The following is a 21013-nucleotide window of genomic DNA, read 5'->3' as shown; positions in this document are numbered from 1 at the left end:
GAAATTTTCCATCGCTAATAGAGAAAAAAAATTGACAATGTTTAGTTGGTCCCCGTAATCACCAAAAATTCGAGAGATTTTTCGGTTCTTTTACAGAGGACGGAAAATGAATCTGAAATTGAAAATCTCTTGCAAAATGCCGCAGGGTTGCACATGACAGTCAGAAATCCTTACCACTGAATCCAGCTCAGTATATGCAAGTGTGGACCCGCAAGTATTTCATCAAACATGTAAAACAAATGGTGTTTTCATACACTACAGACCGGCGGTACGGCAAAATAGATTGGGGTTGAATTAATTGTGAAAAATTTGAACAAGACAATGTCTTTTTGCATAATTTGTGGCGAAAATCAACATGGTAAAGAAAATTAAGCACTTTTTAAAAACACCCATGGAAAAAGGCTTATACGCGAATGGGGTAGTATATGATAGCAGGGTTCCCACTCAATTTCAGAGCAAAAATTCCCTGACTTTTCCAGGTAAATTTCATTGAAACTCTGGACCATATTTTAATCAGAAAACTTTGATTCCTTTATTTGTAACGTGAAATATTAGATTTTCTGTGTAAAAAAAAATATTAATAAATGAGGAAGGGAACATTTCAGTTTGACAAAAATGTGAAATTTTTATAATAAATAATAGTAATAGATGTAACAATTATTTAACTGGATTCTCAATAATTGATAACTGTTACTGACAATTTTAAGACTGGTTATTTTCCAGGTATAATATAAGAACATTCTAGGTCTTTGTAAAAAAATTCCAACTTTCCCTGATTTTTTAAGTTAAAATAAATTCCCTGACAATTCCAGGTTTTCCCTGACCGGAGGCAACCCAGTGATAGGTAAGCTCTTTGCGAACAACTCTACCATGCAGTGTCATGTGACGGCGCAGCTGTGATCATGTTTGTGTAGACTGGTAATTCATTTGCTCGCCAAAGCTTCTAACTTAAGAACGTTTTGAAACATCGCAGCTTAACGAAATTTTTCTATTTCTTTGCTTACCCATCTTTATTATGGTCAGTCTCCAACGTCTGGCTAGAAAATGCCACAAGATGGCGGATAATTCAAAGACTCGAGGTGGGCCAATCACTGACTACCTGCTGTTGTCTTATTTCACCTATATAATGAAACAGAATACAAAGTTTGCAAGTTTCTACACTGAAAACAATTTTTGTTAAAAAAAATTTATGCACTTTTTACTATACTACTATTATTACTAATTTTAATATAATTACTTTTTTTTCTGATATTACCAAACAGGGAACTAAGTAAATTACAATGAATCTGGTAGAAGCAGTTAAGGTATTATATAAAGTAATATATACATTTAATTTTGAGGGAATTTTTAATATTCACGGCGAAACTAATACAGGGTGCGTAGGCAAATCTTTCAAGAAAAAATAAACACCTTTTAAGCACTCAAAAATATTTTTAAGCACTCTATACATTAACGAAATGCAAAATAATTTTCAAAGACTTTACATGATCATGATAAAATAACTAGTTTCTGACAAAAAACTCTTCTCTTGATTATATTAGCCATTATAAATGATCAAGAGATTTTTCAATTCGATTTCAGAGGGTGGAAAAATGAAGCCTGAAATGGAGAATATCTTGCAAAATACATGAAAGTGCAATAATCTTACAAAACCCAGCTCACATGCGGACTCGCAAGTATTTTATCAAACCTGTAAAATGATCGGTGCTTTCATACGTTATGGACCGACGGTACGCTGAAATAGATTGTGGTTGAATGAATTGGGAAAACATTCAATCAAACAATGTGAAAAGCACTCTTGTAAAAGGGCAAACAACAAAATAGGGAAAATTGAGCACTTTTTGAAAACACTCAATGAAAAAAAGCACCTTTAAGGGCTTTTAAAAAACAAAAATGAGCACCTTTAAGCAATTTTTAAAAACTCTACGCACCATGTAATAGTAAGTACGAATAAATTGTATAAAAACCTGAATCTTCCTAAGCTCAGTGAAAAAAAAATTACACAAAGTTTGTCTCAATAAAATGTTTCCATGACGGGTGCAATAATTTATTTATTTTGTACACAATTCATATATATATATTTTAACATTGACAACAAAAAACAAAAGCATTCTGTTTACAGTTTCCGTTAAGTCAAAATCCAATCTAAAAATTTAAAAGCCCATTAAAATATTTCACTGTCATTATAAATATTGGGTTAAGTTCATTCACTCTATTTACAAATTTTTGCTTTCTTTAAATGATTTGATGGACACAGATAGATGGACACTGAGAATAACATTATTCTTTGGGTGACAAGGATGAGGTAAAATAATTTCTTATATTTCCTTCAGAATTCTGATTCTTCTTAGCCTAAAGTGAAGATACAAAAATATAACTATTGGAGAAAAAGAATAAATACAGAGTGCATAGCCAAATCTTTCAACAAAAAATAAGCACCTTTTCAGCTATTATTGAACACTCAAAAAATATTTTTGAGCTCTATATAACAAAATGCAAAATAATTTTCAAAGACTACATGATCATGATAAAATAACTAGTTTATGACAAACTATTTTCTTGATTATATTAGCCACCATAAAAAGATCGAGAGGTTTTTTGGTTCGATTTCAGAGGGTGGAAAATGAAGCCTGAAATTGAGAATATCTTGTAAAATGGAGCAGAGCTATGCACCATGATTAAGGAATTAAATAAAATTAAAACAATGAAAGCCTTGAATGAAATAGATAATAATTTATAAAATATTTAAACTAGTAACATGTAATTTCATGAAATATTGCAAATTACATAACGTTTAAAACGTCCTACCCAAAACCCTTTCATTCAAATTATGCCACAATTACAAAAATATATTGAGAAAAATAAAATGGTTAATTTTTGAACAAGAAACAAAAATGAAGACGAGTTTTTGTTTTATTAAAAAAGTTTATTATTATTTTTAATATTGCATTCATTTATCCTTATGCAAAAAAACATTTTATCATTATTAAAAGCATAATTATTCATATTAAAAGGATAAAGGTATTCAGTTTTGTTGTTCAACGAATTGTAGCTTTAAACGTTATAAATCTTTTCCTCTTATATTATATTATTTTCCAACAGGGTTGCCACAGAAAAAAATTAACAAAATAGTTGCTTTCAGTAGTAAAGCATGAAAATAGTTGCCTAAATAAGAAGAAAAAAAATTTCAATAACATTAGTAAAATTTTATTAAATGAATTAGTTGTCATATAACATGATCCATTTAGTCAGGTTGGTTCTAAATATGATAATTCTTCTATAAGCGTTAGAGTTCTAGCAAAAAATTTTTATATAAAAAAATTAGTATATTTAAGGAAAATTAAATATTTTAATTACTAGAATTCAGTCAAAAAAATACTTAAATTAAAAAAACAACATACTTTTTCTAAATAATTTTCCCTTTTATAAATGATTGATTTAGCAAATATATATACATATGTGAAAAGTGATAATTCAAATTCGAAAATCACACATCCTACAATCATATTAAAAATTGGGTTTCTTAAAATTCAGCAGAATTTGGTAGCAATAACCATTGAAAAGGCGATCGAGATACAAAATAGACTTACCATGGAATCTGTGCAAATTGAGTGCACATGTTGTGGTTGAGTGTCCATGTTGTGGTTGAATGAATTGTGAAAATTTTGAATAGAACAATGTGAAAAGCACACTTTTGCACATTGTACCATGGAGAAAATCAACATGGTGAGAAAAAAAATCTCATTTTCAAAAAGGGAAAATTAAGCACTTTTTGAAAATGCTACGCACCATGAAAGTAATAATATATAAATTTAATAATAAAATGAACTTATAAAAATATAAATTTCTTACACTAACATTTGAATTCCGTCTCCCTCTTTTGGAATGCCTCTGAATATCTGGTGTGGTTAATGTTTTTCGCTTCAACTGTCCAAAGGAAGCATCTTTTGAAGAGAAACTCAACTGATTTTCTTTTCCATTAGATTTTGAATGCGAAGGAATGCTGAGAGAAGTAGGTGAAGGATTGATGTTAGGATTCATATTTTTAGATGGGGACAACACTTGCACAGGCAGAACTAGGTTTTCATTACAATTATGAGTCATTGGTATCTCATTGATCAGTTGAGAATCGTCAGGAGATGATAACGGTTGAAAAAAACTTTTAATAGTCTTCATCACAGGAGTTTTTGGTGAATGATTTCGAGTAGTTTTTGGAGGTGAATCACCAGGAACAGAGCTTGGAGGTGAAGTCACTGAAACAATAAAAATTTCATCCATATAATTGTGTTTTAATTAAGCTTGTTAAAGAAATTAAATCAACAAGAAAATATAGTTCAATACTCATAAAAAAAAAACAAAATTATTTGGGTGCTTATAATATCAGGATTTGCAAAAATCAAGATTAAAGAAGAAAAAAAAAGAAAGAAATCAGGCCTATATGGTTTAAATAAATTTTTTCTCTCCTTCGTTTCAAATTTTCAATTGTTATTAAAATACTTTTTATTCATCCACTCAAGTTCAAATACATTTTTTTAAACTTTTAGTGGATGACAATTAATGTTAATGCAGTTTTTTCAAATATTAACTCATTCATTAAATGTAATTAATTAATATTAGTTTTATATGGGAGAAAGAAATTGTAATTATTTAATAAAAAGTAACTAAAATAAAATGCTTTTTTGTTGACTTAAATTTTGTTTTGTTTTTTATATTACTTGTTTACATTTACAAACCAAAAATGTAATAATGTATTAATATTTTTTAAAATCATTATTGTAGTCAAAATTTTTAGCTAAAATAATTAAAGTTGTTTAATTATTAAAATAATCATTGAATAGATAAAATAGTTAGGCTTTTCAAGCTATTATTTCAATAGTTAGGCTTGTGAATTAGATATCTAAAAAAGAGTAAATTAGTTCAGATCAGAAAACATAACTGAAAAAATTATTTAAAGTCATTTTGTTTAATATAGTCTTGACATACACTAACTACATATTTAACAAGTTTTGAAAACATTGTAAAGCATGAAACTAAATGGGTATAACTTAAAAGCGTTTCTTTTTTTTTTTTGCCAGCAATATATTTAATATATATTTAATAAAATATTAAAATTAAAAAGTTTCATCTACGTTTAATCTCTGTCTTTTTTTTATCAATTTTAAAATATAATAATTTATATGCATATCCCTTTTATTATTTCTTAGAATGTAATTTTCATTATCAATGAAAAAAAAATGACCCCCTAAATAATGTATCTTTTTAATTTTATACTTAAATTAATATTTTCTTTTAAAAAATATCCCTTTGATTTAAATATATAATTTTTAAAAAAAATTACAGGTTATTTAACTCAATGCATTTTAATAAAAATTTGAAAAAAATTTCATACTTAAATTTATATTTTTTATTAAAAAAAATCAGTTTATTTAAATAATTATTACAGTCGGACCTCTATTTAACAAAGTTGATAAATCCCGCTAATAAGTTCGTTATATGGAAAATTCGTTAAATAGAAAATCACCTTTTGACATACTTAAAAAACACGAAATAGGTTTTAAATTCATAAACACTCGACATAATTAAAATACAAATTGATACACCTTTATCTTGTAAACTTAGTATCTACTATTTATTATATAAATCTTAGCCATAAAAGAAATCTGTATGGAAAACAAGAATAGAGCAAAACATTATCCAGTGTTACATTATCATGCTACATACATTTTCAACTAAAAAAAGAAATCTAAATTTATGTATAAAATTATAACTGTATTTATTTGTTGTATAAAAATATAACTGCTAAGTAATTTCAAACATACATTACCACATGCATTCTTAAGTTTAATTGCTACTGATAAAATCCGTTAATTTTGTCTGAGCTTTTCGTTAGAAATGCAAGCAGAAAGGGATTTTACTGCTTTCTCTAAAAGTTGAGGGGACTTCAAAAACCAATTCAAGGTCATTAAAATGCGTTAACATGCTTGAAATGTTCTGAAATATTTTGGGAAATAAGAAAAGTGGATCTCAAGGAAAATTTCGTTAAATAGAAAATTCACTTCGCTATTTGGAAGATATTTTACGCAGAAATTTCCAAGATGTTCTTGGTTCCTAGAAAAAATTCGCAAAATAGAGAAATTCGCAAAATGGAAGTTCGTTAAATAGAAGTCCGACTGTATTTCTTTTTTACAAAAAAAAAATCACGATTTATTTAAATTAATGCTTTTTTGTGAATTTATGAATGAGATATGAATGTAAACTAATAATTTACATGCACATCCTTTTCATTATTTCTCAGTGAAAACCCTTTATTATTACTGAAATCAGATTCTTAAGAATGTATCTCTTAATTATATTGAAAAAAAATTTCCTATGCTTAAATTAATAATTTAAAAAAAATAATAATAATCAGGCGATTTAAATCATGCTAATCCTGATTTTATAGACATAAATATTATGTTAACAAATATTTTTACTTATACAAGAGATCATAATCTAATAAACAAAAATTTAAATATCAAACTTGTCAAATAGGAATACACAAACATATTCAATAGGTTAAAACCATTGTTTTAGCGTAGCGAACATTTAAAAATTAAATCATTTTTTAGTAATTCACATACTTAATATCTAGTTATTAACTTACTGTCTAGTTATTTAATAATATTAAGAAGTAATAAAACCGTGGTATATCATATTGTAACAACTCTAACTTTTAATATTTTTTTACACGTGTTGCGTATAGCAGAATAAAGTTTGAAGCAAAACTTTTAGAAATTCAAACACAAAAAATAAATAATGTAGGTAACTGTGGAAAGTAATGCTATCGATTGAAATAAATTGTTGTAGTTGGGGATTTTGTAAAATTTCTGTTGAAGAAGTTGATGTATTTACCATTAGTTGAAGAGGATGTTTGGGGGAAAGATTTTGTTGTATATTTTTTATTAATTTGAAAGTATATAAATGTGTTTTGTCAATTGAAAAGTGAATCTGACATTAAAAACATACATGAATACTCTGATATCAACATGATATTCACAGGGGTGATTGTGAACCCAACTCAAAAATCCTGAAAATTTCTCGTGTAAAATCATTAATGACCCATTTCAAAAAATTTATGTCTTTATAAATTTAAATCATTGTTATTTTCAAAACAAGTATAAATGGCAAGATGCCACGTTCTGGAGTCTAATATTTTGAAATCAAATAAACAAGAATTTTTATACATAAATGTTCTCGATGATTTCTTGAAACTTCTGAACCTTGGATTTCTGGAAACTTCCGAACCGCGGTTAGCGAAAAATTTGGAAATCCAGATGTTTTGCAGAGCACAATCATCTCTGTATTCATACAGTTATATTACACCCATATCTGCCATCATGGATAAGAAAAAAACCAGGAGATTTTACAATATAATATAAATTTAATGATAATTGTTTCATAATGTACTAAATAATTTTTTAGTTATATCATTTTATATCAATATAATTTCATGATAATTGTTTTGATTATATTACAATAAAGATTAAAAAAGCATCCGCAAAATTGGAGAATCAACAACAATGTATCCAAGCACGTGCTTCATGCGTGCAACTATATTATCTAACTAGGTTAGATGGATAACTGGACACTGAAAAAAATCATTATTTGAAATTAAAGTTACAATTGAATTGGTGTTGTAACTTACTGAATTTATATTTAGATGCGGTAAGAAGAGATTTATTTAACTGTTCAGTATTTTCATGATTGATAGTTCGCCAAATGAGTATCCTGTTGTCATCTCCACAAGTGACAAACTGTAAAAACAAACACAAATTACAAAAATGTAATTCAGCACTTGAGTTATTATCATGAGAATTACACAGTCAAATTCAGGGTGCATAGCCAGATTTTTCAACCAAAAATAAGTACCTTTAACGCACTCAAAATATTTTTAAACACCTTCCACAAAAAATCATAATTAGGATTTGTGCAACAATAAAAATTATTTTTCTATTGTTTAAAGTTGTAAATTTATAAACATAAAATCACTCAGATTCAAAAAAAACATTTTCAAAAACTTTACATAATTAGGATACAGGGGTGATTGTGAAGCCAACTCAAAAACCCTGAAAATTTCTTCAGTAAAATCATTAATGACGCATTTCAAAAAATTAAAGTGTCTTTATAAATTTAAATCATTGATATTTTCAAAACGTGAAATTCTAAATAAATTATATACAGTATAATTTAAATGAATATTCATGTATAAGTTTACTTTTCTCCCTAATCACATTTATTATTCTACAATAAAAAATATTTATAAATGAAAGAGATGCCAAGTATAAATTCTAGTTCTAATATTTTTTTAAAAAAATATGCAAGAATTTTTATACATAAATGTGATCAGTGATTTCTTGAAACTTCTGGACCTTGGATTTCTGGAAACTTCCAGACTGCGGTTAGAGAAAAATCTGGATTTTTTTAGGGAAGCACTATCATCTCTGATGATAAAATAGTTTCTGATAAATATTGATATAAAATTGCGAAATCATGCATTTTTAGTAATTTCGAACAAAAATTGACATGGCAAAGAACAAATCTCTTTTTAAAAGATAGAAAATTAAGAACTTTTTACAAATCCCAAATAAAAAAAACCTTTAAGGGCTTTTGACCCACTGGCAGTTTAGCCAATGGGAAGAAGTTTCATCCCAATACACCACTTTTCTATCTAATAAAGTACGAAAACCAGTTTTACTGTGCGGAGAAGACTACAGGTTAAAATACGACTTTTTACGTGCAGAACCGTCAGTGGGTTAAAAAGCGTAAATCAAAAATAAGAACTTTTTAAAAAGACTGTGCACTCTGAAATTGTATAAACAGGGTTGCCACTCAAATCTGGAAAAAAGGTTCCCTGTCTTTTCCCTGTATAAATATATATCCCTGTGGCAGAATTTTTGGGGGATTTCTGAGACAAACCTCTCTACCACTAATATCTTTCTGAAATATACTTTTAATAATAAATAATATACATGTTATTAATTAAATTTAAAGTAACAAAAACATAGTATCTACAACAAAAAAATTCCTATTTGGATATAATAAAATAGTACGTATTTTTTTTTTTAATGAATATGTAATATTTTTTTATTCTAATATCATGGCCGATATTCTCACATTTTGTAAGAGGAAAACACACAAATTATTTCTTTTTTCCAATTTCGTAAATCATCATCATATATAAAAGAAAAAAAAATTTAAAATCGTAAAATCCGTGAAAGAAAAGAAAACCAAAATTTTGTAATTTTTATTTTTCCCAAATATGAATCACGAAAAAATCACGAGCATTTCTTCCTCTCTGATGCGTGAAAAAGACTTTTTTGAACATAATTGTGGAGGAAAAAAAAATTTTCAAACATTTCTGCACAAAAATTTTTTTTTACTTCAATATTCTTTTTTTTTTTCATTCTTCTCAAATAAGAATCGAAAAAATTACGAACATTTCTTTTCTCGCCGAAGCGAGAAAAAGGTATATATTAATTATAATTTTAGAGAAAACAAATTTCGATAATTTTTGCAGAAAAGAAAACCAAAATTTTTACTTTCTAAGAAAAATTATTTCTGTGACGTTCACACGTTCTTCGACAATGTCGCCATATCGCAGTGATTCTGCCGCGGGGATATATATTATACACAATATATTAAGAGAAAACACAAAATCACTGTGCAAATTTGTGAGCTATATTAGGATAACTAATACTAGTTTTGATTGCTGAAAAAACAAAGAACAGTTCAACATACTTAAAAAAATAATAATACAGCAAATGAAATAGTATAGTATAGCTGAACTATCTCTACTAAATAATCAATAATTTGCACATTGAGAGATGAACATTTTGTAAAAAAAGTATTTTCCAAGCTTATGAGAAAAAATTAAAAATTCCCTGCATTTTCCCTATTATTTTATATGATTTTTTAATTCCCTGCATTTTCCAAGAGCAAAAAAATTCAAAGTATAAAGTACTAATTGAATAACATTATTTTTGATAATAAAAAAAATCCTAAAATAAAGACAAAGCAAATCATTTGTATGCAATTCTTGCGACTTTTTTTGGTAAAAATGCTGGATCGAATACCAATACAAGGTTTCCCAAAGTGCTGGCAAATTTTGAAAAAGACTCAATTAAAATATTTGGAAAGTGTATAATTAATCTTGTCTATTTAAAATATCTAGCTAATTAGTGAAATTAACACCAATAATATCCAAAAATGAAAAACAGATTTTACAAGTAGACATGAAATCATAAATAAAAGGTATGTAATGCGCCAACAAGTAAATTTTGATTGCACTATTTAAGTCAAATAAATATTTTTCTAAAAAAGAAAACAAGTAAAATCATACTTAATATTCACTACTTGATTTGTTCATTTACAGGAATGATATAGAATTTTAAAGATGGAAATTTATATAAAAAGAAATGAAAAACTTATGAAAAATAAACTATTTAAAATGTAAATCATACTCCATTATCAATCTCTTTAACTAAAAATGCTTTTGATCGCACCAGTTAATTTATTATAATTTTACTTTGCAAAAACACAAAATAAAACATAAAATTCAAAATTCGGTTCCTAAAAGCGTACATATACAGGACTACCAACACTACAGTTTTTGTAAAATATTTTATAGGGCAGTCATCATCAATGGCTCGACAGCCCAGGGTGGGCCTTGGCCTTCTCAATAAGTTTTTTCCAGGCTAACCTTTTTCCTGCTAGTGTTTCCCAGTTTTTAGTATTTGAGATCAAAAGGCCTTTATCTAGGTCATTTATCCATCTCAAATTCGGCTTGCCTCTTTTTAGTGTGCCAACTGGTCTGGCATTGAAAATTCTTCTTGTAGTACGGTCTTTGTGCATTCTGATAACGTGCCCTGTCCATTTAATTCTTTGTCGTTTAATAAAGTTAATGATGTCAGGTTCACTATATGAGTGATAAAGCTCTAGATTTGATCTTCTAAGCCACACTTATAGGATAGTACACATTTAAAAACTAAAGCTTTCGGAATTTTTGCTGACATTTTAAAAACCTCATTCCGAGAAAGCCACAACAAAGCAAGGTTTTGTGTAAACTTTTGAATCATTTATATGCAGTGGTGTGGGAAAAAAAAACTTTATTTGCAAAAAAACTAAATTTGCGAAACTAAGAATGATAAATTAAAAGATTAACTTAGCTACCACTAGAAGAAATTTCCTCAAAAAGCTGGCAAATTTTATTTCGATCACAACCCAGCATTACGATTTTGGGAAAGTATGTTCAGAAATTATCCTTATTTAGAAATAATTAATCATATTTAGAAATTACCCATATTTAGAAAAAGCCATATCTGGTAAGGATGAGGTTATGTTGGGTACCTTTGAGAGAACGGTCTTGAGAAATATTTTGGGTGGAATTTTAAAAAAAATGGTGTGTGGCTTGGAAGAACAAATTTAGAACTTTATCACTCGTATAATGAACCTGACATTATTAACTTTATTAAACGATAATAAAATTGGCAGGCCAGGTTATCAGAATGAACGAAAACCGTACCACAAAATGAGTTTTCAATGCCAGACCAGTTGGCACACAAAAAAGAGGCAGGCCGAAAATGAAATGGATAGTTGGCCAAGAAAAAGATCCTTTGATCTTAGAAACTAAAACTTGAAAACACTAGCAAGAAAAAGGTTAGCCTGGAAGAAACTTCTTGAGAAGGCCAAGGCCCACCAAAGGCTGTCAAGCAATTCATGATGATGTTTAGAAATTTCTGATTAACAAAATTTTTTGATTGGAAATACTGGTTTTTCAACAGGAAAAAATAAGAATGTAAAACCGGTGTGCCAGTCAATTTAGTTTTTATTTACGTATTTTCTGCATTTTGAGATAAGTAGTACTATATTTTTGTCATATTTTGTGTAAAATAGTTATGTTTGTTCAAATAATTGTAATAAATAATAATTTGCAATAATTGTAATAGTTCAAATAAGTAATAATTGTACCTAATTAGTATCAGATAGAGAAATTTTGACACATTACGTTTTGTGGGATATATTGTCCCATATATTGTACCATTGGGACAATATTATCTATTAGTGATACAAACATAAAAGACAAAATTTTCGATTTTGCTTTGACTATTTTATAACGGCAACTTCTCGCTTCTATAACATCTGGTAAGACAACTTCTGGTAAGAATAAATAATTTGATGCATTTATATTATTTTCATTATTCATTCCATGCAATAAGTAGGTATTTTTACAATATTCAAAACGATTGAGACATATTGTCGAAGATTTCTGGGAAAACTTTAAACTCATAGTATACTTAGTGCTTAGTTTAATATGCCAGCATTAACATAAACTGCTTCTAATACTTTAATTTAAATGCTGCAAAAATCAAGTTGAAGGGGGTAAGTACATAAAATTTGCCCATTTTTACATCTCTTTAAAAAAAATACATGGGTCTGCTCAGCAATTATCACCCTTAATGTAAAGAAAGGTAATTTGTTGGAACATAAGACAGAAAGACATACATTAATACACATAGAAAATAACATACTTTTGTAACATCATGCGATCCCCAAGCTACTGTAGTAACTTCAGAAGAATGTCCCGGAAATTCCCATTTCGGATAACCAGGAAGATTAACCTATTAAATAACAATAAATATCTCTATTATTGATCATACATGATTAAGAAAATATGATTAAGATGAAATGATACATGATTAAGGAAATAAATTAAAAGGTAAAAATTCTGTTGAAATTGAAAACACAAAATGCAATTTTTCTTAAATGCATGTGTATAACTTTTCTTACTTTATAGCATTTTTTTAAAACAATTATATTAGGAGATTTCTTTTTTATTCAATTCCTGCTATTAGTTCACACTCAGTGGCGTAGCGAGGGGGGAGCAAGGGGGGGCATCATGCCCCGGGCGCTACTCACAAAGGGGCGCCAAATGGTCAACAAAACAAAATTGTTGGATAATTTTTATTTTTATTATAATTTATTTCTGGAAAATATATTTTAAATTTAGTGCCAGTGAAATATAATAAGTGTTAATTCGTAAATAAAAAGGAACACTAATCAAACTGTAATAATATATTCATAACAGAAATGACACGTCTCTTCTAATGGCAGGGCTGACTCGGCCTGTGTCTGTCAGCACTTCCTTATGGCATCTACGCTGTGTGGTTACATATATTATCTCCAAATATTTGCAGGGTGCTCCAATTCTGTTGGGAAATATACTAACTTTTAGTTTCATAACTTCAGTTCATTTCTGATATGAAATCTTAAGGAGGAATGATCGTGTGCAGCTCAGATTACAAGATCCTAGAATGAATTTTGGAGAAGCGTTCCATGATCTTGAATCATTAGCGACTGAACTAGCCAAAATTCGAGACAAGCTCTGTGAAGAGGCAATAGAAAAAGCGAAGTCTCTTTGTGAAAAATGGGATATTGATGCAACAATACGTGTAAGAAGACGCCGCAAAATGCCCAGAGAATTGGCTAGAGATGTCAGTCTTTCCGCAGAAAGTGAAATTTCTCGCGTTATGAAAAGCGTTCTTGATCATCTCCAACAAGAAATATATACAGGATTTACACGATTAAGTGACCTTAATTTCAAATTTGGATTTCTACTAGACGTTGAAAATTTATTAAACAAGGATAATGTTGATAACGACCTTGAAATTTTTTTTTAAAAAATTGGGTGAATTTTATAATACAGATTTCAATGGAATAGAACTCTGACTGCAAAATGTTACTCCGCAGTAGAAAAGAAATTGAACTTAAAACTCCATTAGAATCTCTTACTTTTATAATCCCGCATGGAGAAGATGTTTTTCCAAACCTGAGAGTGGCACTTCAAATACTCCTGACTCTCTCAGTATCAATTGCTAGCTGCGAATGGCCATTCAGCAAATTAAAATTAATTTTGACATATCTACGATCAACGATGGGACAAGATCGCCTAAGTGACTTAGCATTTTTAAGTGTGGAAAGAGAAAAATTTGAAATGATCAACTTTGATGATATTATTGATAAATTTGCTTCATCAAAAGCGGAAAATTTATACATAGCAATTAGTTTTATTAATGTATTATAATTATATTATTAAATATATGTATCTCCTTAGAGATAATAAATATTTACTTTTTATTGTTTTAAAACTGCATGTTTTTAAAATATTTCTTTATAAATATGTAAAATAAATAATGGGTATCTTTTGAACTAATTCTAGATGATCATATACATTTCAAAATCTAGTCTTCTTTTCTCAACTACATTTTTTGTCTCAAATTTAATTACTACTTTGCCTATGACTTTATTTATTTTACTTAATTTATTTACTACTTTGCGAGTATATTTTACCTCTAATATTAGATGGTTTTCGAATGAGGGGGGGGGCGCTAAAAAGGTATTGTGCCCCGGGCGCGAGTTAAGCTCGCTACGGCACTGTTCACACTCTCCCTATAACTTGTTCAAATTTTCAATTGTTAATAAAATACTTTTTAATCATCCATTCAAGTTCAAATAAAAAAATTTTAAAACTTGTAGTGAAAGACACTTGATGTTAATACAGTTTTTTTTTAATAAATATTAATTCATTCATTAAATAGGGATGAGCGAAAAACGAAATGGAATTTTCTGATGGGTTAAGCGTTAATCATTGTTTTAAATTTTACAATAAGATATTCAGTTTCTCACATATTTTAATAATAACATCAGTGATAATTTCTAACTTATAGCTCTACTATTGATAAAGACAAATAGAGAAAAATTGAAATCAATACCTCTGTTCACCTACAGTTACAAACATTAGGCCTTAAACCAGGGGGGGGGGGGCGGCAAGTTTCTTCCATAGTGGAAAAAACTATGCCATAAGAAACAGAGAAGATATTTCTGGTGATAGGTGAGAAGATACTTCTAACTCAAATAGAATAAATGGAAGGAAAAAAAAAACAAATTTTTTTAAAGAAAGAAATAACCAATATTAAAACAATTCCTAATGAGTTTATAATTGCAATTTAGCTTAAATGATACTAGTAATTTCCATTCTATTAAATAGATCTTCTTTTTTTAAATAAGTGAAAATTTAAATTTAATTAAACTTATTAAATTAAACTTAACCAATTTCTTGAAAAATTAAAACTACAAATAACACTAATTTTTAATAATCAAATACTGTTAAGGATGAATACTCAAAAACTGCTCTTAAATAATATATGTTGATATTAAATCTCTATATAAAACAGAAATAATTAAGAAAATTGTTTTTTCTTTAAGTATTTATGAAAAAAATTGTTAGTTTTCTGATACAATATTATATTTAAATTCGGTCGTATTAAATAAATTATATTACCATTTAATTAATTCTGTTCTACTACTGTTAATTCCAGGAATATTAAATTTAAGCTTGAAATATTTATGATACTTATTGCAGAACAATTCTATTAGTTTTCTTCCATTTCATCCAGTTACTTATCCTGGAAGATGCAACCGATAAGATTTGTGTTGAGCACTAAGTTCGACTTTTCTGAACTTATAACTCCATTTAAATCCCCCCAGAGTATTAAAATAATTATATATTTTATTTTACAACATAACAGTTAAAGTAAATTTAAACAAATATCAAGTGTTAATATAGTGCAAAACAATTATTAAGAAAGAGCTAGGTCACATACACACATATTTGCACCTAAGCATTTTAAGACAATAAGAGTAATAATGTTTTACATCAAGTATTGGAGAACATGCTATTCACATACATACACTAACATAACACAGCCAATCAGTAAAATGTAACAGAAATATTCATAAATGAATACTCAACTTTCCAAATTGCTTAATGTTACATTCTGAGCATTTAAATAAAATTTTAATTCCACACACAATATAAATATAATTTTAATTCCAGCATTTAAATAAAATTTTAATTCTAATTTTAATTGCACATGATTGAAATCCAACTGTATGTATTAAAAACAAATTTTCTCTAACAATTAAAAACTAACACCTCTAAAAGTGAAACATTTTTTAGTCTGTGAATAATAATTAATTTTATCTAATTATTATTTATATGTTTCTTGGAATTTATTGATTTGGCAAGTGATACTTATAAATTAATACTGAATGAATATAAATTAACACTGATCTACATTATAGAAACATACTGTAACTCATACAAAGAACTACTAATCATACCAAGAACTAATTTAAATAAGTATAAGTAATTTACATAGCAGACAACAAATAAGAAAAAATCCAGTAGATTTTACGAAATAATATGAATTTCATGATAATTGTAGCAAAATGTACTAAATATTTTACACATAGGGAATTTTAGGGATTCTTATAGTCATCAACTGCAATATTTAGAAAAACTGCAATATTTAGCATTAAAGGAAGTTGAAATGTTATGTATAATGTTTACTCATAATTTTCAATAGTAATAGGCATTTAATTCATCAAAGAAAGTTAAAAAATTATTTAATTAATTTCAAAAGCAAATTTTGAATGAAAATAAACTTAACATTTTAGAACAAAAAAAGTTTTAAACAAATATTTATAAATGAGGCTTACTTCAATATGTATTAGTAACACTTATTTAAATACTCAAGAAAGCAATAATCTGTAAAAAAAGTTCTATTTCAATAGGGATTTTTTTAAAAAACTTACCCAATTTTAGGGAATTTTCTAAAATATAAAAAAATTAGGAGAATTTTTATGAAACCAGCTGACCAAGAGAAACTGGCAAAATCCATTAGTCTACTGGATAAACCAGCAGAGTTGGTAGCTATGAATTTAATGTTTTAAAAAGCATATCGTAAATGGAACAAGAAAATTTTTTAAAAGAGTTGAAATAATACTTATTAATAAGAACTATTTATTAAAATAACATTGCTGATTAAGAAAAAAAATAATAGCATCACCGAATTAAGTTTTCATAATGCCAAATAATGGTTTGAAATAGATTTGTGTTGAAATGAGTGATCATTATTACAACTCAATCAGATCAGATTTCCACTCAAATCAGATTTCAAATTTCCCTGATTTTACCAGGTTTTCCATTAAAAATCTTAAAATTTCCAGGTCAGCGTGCTATTTTTTTTTATTTTTTTTTATCATTAATTGTAGGTGGGTACAAAAAATGTGTCAATATTATGAAATATTTCATTTAAAATGTTATTTTCAATATATCATATTAAATAGATGGAGAGAATAAAACATTTAGTATTGTAGAATATGTTGTTTTTAATGAATAATTTTTTTTTAATATTATTAAGTAGTTTTGGCACAAAATGTACCAAATAGCAAATACAGAGTGATCCTTGGATAAGTACTGTTTAAAATATTTTCATTAAGTAAAAGAAAATAATTCCACGTGATTATACATCAATAAATTTTTATATTTATTTACATTTCAATATAGAGCCATTCTATACCGTATTTGATCCAAACAGTGCTCTTTATAAAATACATTGATACAATTTTCTTTAAACCAATATCCAAAGACAAATGTTTAAATAATGTTGTTTGTTTTGAATTAGCATTATTATTTTAAGAGATATCCAGTATTTGTAAAGGCAAAATTGTCAAATTTCTTGATGCATATTCTATAGAAAAACACATTTTTTCTTATTATAATGTTTAAAGAATTTCAATCTAACCACATGGTTTCTTAGTTTAGATTAGTCAATTGTTTTTGTTTTTACAATTGGGTGATTCGATGGTGTCGAACATAGAAATTAAAAACAGAAGCAAATATCCTAACCGCTTCTTCCACCTCCACAATCTTTGCCTTTCCTAAATTGCAGTCCCATAGCATGGGTCTGTCCAGGCCGAATTTACTACCGTTTAGCGGTACCTTCACAAATTCAATTTTAGGTAAAACGGTAGTTTCACAAATTCAACTTTAGGAAAAAAGGTAGTTTCACAAAATGCTTTTTTTTTAATTTCATTTTTGTATCCCTTACGAAACGATAAATCTATATTTTTACCATGTTTTTGTATTGTTTTTTTAATATAATTTTTAATTTTTCACAAGTTATGTCAAAATTTTCACAAAATAGGTACCTTTCAGAAAAACCTAGACAGACCCCAGCATAGTCTCCAAAGAAGTCAAAGGTTTCTACAATCGTTTAGCAACCATGGGAGAAATTTAGGCGGCATTCTAGTTTAACAGGGTTATAATGGAGCAAATTTTGATGCAAGCAAGGTATTGTTAAGTTAATAATACTTCAACTGCTTGGCAATAAATTTCGGTCTAGAAAATGGCGGTATAATGGATAAAATAACTTAAATTAAGAAAATTAGTAAATAATTTAAATTAGTGAAATTGAAAAAAATATCGCAGAAAAAATTTCCAGCTTTTCTTTAAAATTCTCTGATTTTTCCAGGTTTCTATAAAAAAATTCCCTGATTTTTAAAGGTTTTTTCCAGTATAAAAAAATTCCCTGATAATTCCAGGTTTTCAAGGCTTTCCAGGTGGGTGGCCACCCTGTATTAATTGCTAAGATTTCATGAATATTCATAGCTGATAGTGAATTTCCCTGAAAATTCCAGGTTTTCTCTTTGACCATCCAGAATTAAGTTATTATTTTCACCTGTCTTGATGTTTTGTTTAAACTTAAAGAAACATGGCAGATAAGTTAAAATGAAATAAAACTTACTTTCCAAACATAAGCTTTATTGCTGCTGGAACCACAAGCTAAGTATTGATCATCAGCACTTAAGGCTAACTTTATGTAATAGGTATTACACTTGAATCCATCATAAACAGTTTCTATTAAAATACAAATGAAATTTGATATATTTACCAACTTAAAACATTTTTAAAAAGGAGTTGTTAAAACTCCCACAAAAAATTACAATTATGGAAATAATAAGTTTACATTTGGTTACTGCACAGTGAGAAATAGTTTTACGTGTTGGCAAACAGTTACAACTTCAGAGAATGTTGTACTTCGGGAGAAATCCTTCATAAATACTCTTTTTCACTTACTAAAATTATTTAAAATTATGTATTGAAAAATTGCATTCATGTGAACTTAGAATAAACTATGAAGTTTCAAATGCTGGAGAAAAAAAATTTAAAACATCAAAATGTAAACAAATTATGACAGGATTATTTAGGATTTATTATTTACAGGGCTGAAAGCCCAAAATACAAAAATTAAGGACAAAATTAAGAATGCTGATTCTCCAATGGGAGTAACTTGTAATACCAACAAGGATTCGCAGACATAAAATTGGTTATAGTTTTAGTGGTACTTGCATTTAAGTGAAAAAAGAAGAAAAAATTTTAAAAAAAACTAAAAAATTTTTTAAAAGTTACATTTTTTTTTTATTTAATACAAAAAAAGGAGAGAAAATAGTTTAATTATGGAAAATCATTAAGACACCATACCAGGGAAGATTTTTTTCATCACAAATTCTTTTTCGCGTTCATTACTAATTTAAAGGAAAGAAAAAGTAAATTCATGCAAACCTAGAATAAGTCATGAAGTTTCAATTAATGAAAAAAAAATACTTCAAAATGTTAAAATGTAAACAAATTATTAGAAGAGAACTTCACCGTTGTGTAATTCAAAGTTCTCATAATTTATTTTCATTTGTATATTTTAAAATTTTATTTTCAGTATTTGGCTTACTCTGTCTGAACTCACTTTTTCTACATTTTAAACGAGTAATAAAGGAAGGAAAAAGGGAATGTGCAATGCCAGTTTTCTTCCGCAGTATGGCTTCCTTTTAAGTAGTAGAAAAATATGAAGATTCTCTTGAGAAAAACAGTAGAGTATGATATAGTGATAAAGAAGGGAATAGAGAGATAAGAACTTTTTATATATTTCTCCAACATCGAATGCTTTTATACCATCAAATCAAAAATAATTGTCTCTAATACTAGAAGTAGATTAATATTGTATTTGACGGGCTATGAAGACTTAGTCATTCATTTTGTTATTTACTATGTTTCATAGTATATAACATAATTTTTCAATTCGAAATTTCAATTCCTTTTTCGATAAATAATATTTTTTCTTCCAGTTAACTTCAACAAAAATTTGAAAAAAATTTCAGGTCATTTATTGAAATGTTTAATAATTAAGGACATTTAAAGAACACTTTCTTTTTTTCTTTAAGGAAATTTAGGTATTTCAGAACAACTTTGAGCCCTGTATTGAGGATCAAATAATTTAGGATTACACATTGATGAAGTCCTCATGCAAAAGTTTGTTGGCATTTTGACAGCATTTGAAACTCTATGGTTAACACAAGGTGTACCTGAAGCCACTTTTCTTTTAACTTAAGAATATCAATAGAGGGGAAAGAGAATTTGCCATGAAAAGTTTCTCCCTTTTTATAGCATCCTCTTAAGTGACTTTTATTTTGAGGTAATAGTGGCGAACAAAATTAATAGCTGAAAACAACATATCTGTATAATGATCACAGTAGAGCTATGGAGTAGCTCTACTAATGATGTGGTTCACCACATCATTAGTCAAGTCACATTTTCACTAATGATGTGGTTTCACCAATATAATTATAAAATTGTTAACACACAACATTGAAAAATGTGTTTCTTTAATCTTTCAGCACACTATGTTACAGGCACAATATTGTTACAAAATGTTCATATTTTTCTAAAAAAAAAAAAAAAGAGAATAAGAATAAAATATGAGTAATTTTTAATTTAATTTTTACTTCCCTTTCATTTAAAAAAGCAAATTCAAATAATAATTACATATGGATGAGAAATTTGATGATACCTAGTTTAAATTTATTCTTTAGAAGTGAAAAAAATCTATATATAACTAACTCTAAGTGGCAGTCAAAAGTGTTATTAAAGTTTCCTAATTTCCACTCAACAATCGGGCATATTTTAAAAAATCAACAGTAAAAACAACAGGGTTAACAGTTTAACAGGGTTTGCTTTTTATAAGATGACTGAGAGACTGAAAAGGGGTGCCTAGCCAGATTTATTAACAAAAAATAAGCA

The 21013-nt window shown here is 27.6% G+C and overlaps 1 protein-coding gene across 2 annotated transcripts in view; it reads right to left on the bottom strand.

The window, feature by feature from the left end:
* Positions 1–2031: 2031 nt before the first annotated feature.
* The window catches only part of LOC107450413 (WD40 domain-containing protein denticleless), a 50752-nt gene continuing 31770 nt past the window's right edge, over positions 2032–21013 (bottom strand). The window contains exons 11-15 of one of the 2 annotated variants that reach the window (XM_043055936.3): positions 18687–18799; positions 12567–12656; positions 7685–7793; positions 3853–4253; positions 2032–2352 (exon numbers count right to left, since the gene is read on the bottom strand). In XM_043055936.3, coding sequence (XP_042911870.2) covers positions 2281–2352; positions 3853–4253; positions 7685–7793; positions 12567–12656; positions 18687–18799 — 785 coding nt within the window. In that variant the 3' untranslated portion in view covers positions 2032–2280. The remainder of the gene's footprint in view (positions 2353–3852; positions 4254–7684; positions 7794–12566; positions 12657–18686; positions 18800–21013) is intronic. The other variant, XM_071186771.2, reaches the window with a different exon arrangement.

Source organism: Parasteatoda tepidariorum, chromosome 3, assembly GCF_982258835.1.
Source record: "Parasteatoda tepidariorum strain Cologne lab strain chromosome 3, Ptep-v5.0, whole genome shotgun sequence".
In the NCBI taxonomy this organism is placed as follows: domain Eukaryota; kingdom Metazoa; phylum Arthropoda; class Arachnida; order Araneae; family Theridiidae; genus Parasteatoda; species Parasteatoda tepidariorum.
Note: the sequence above shows the minus strand (reverse complement) of the source record. Positions and strands in the feature narration are given on the sequence as shown.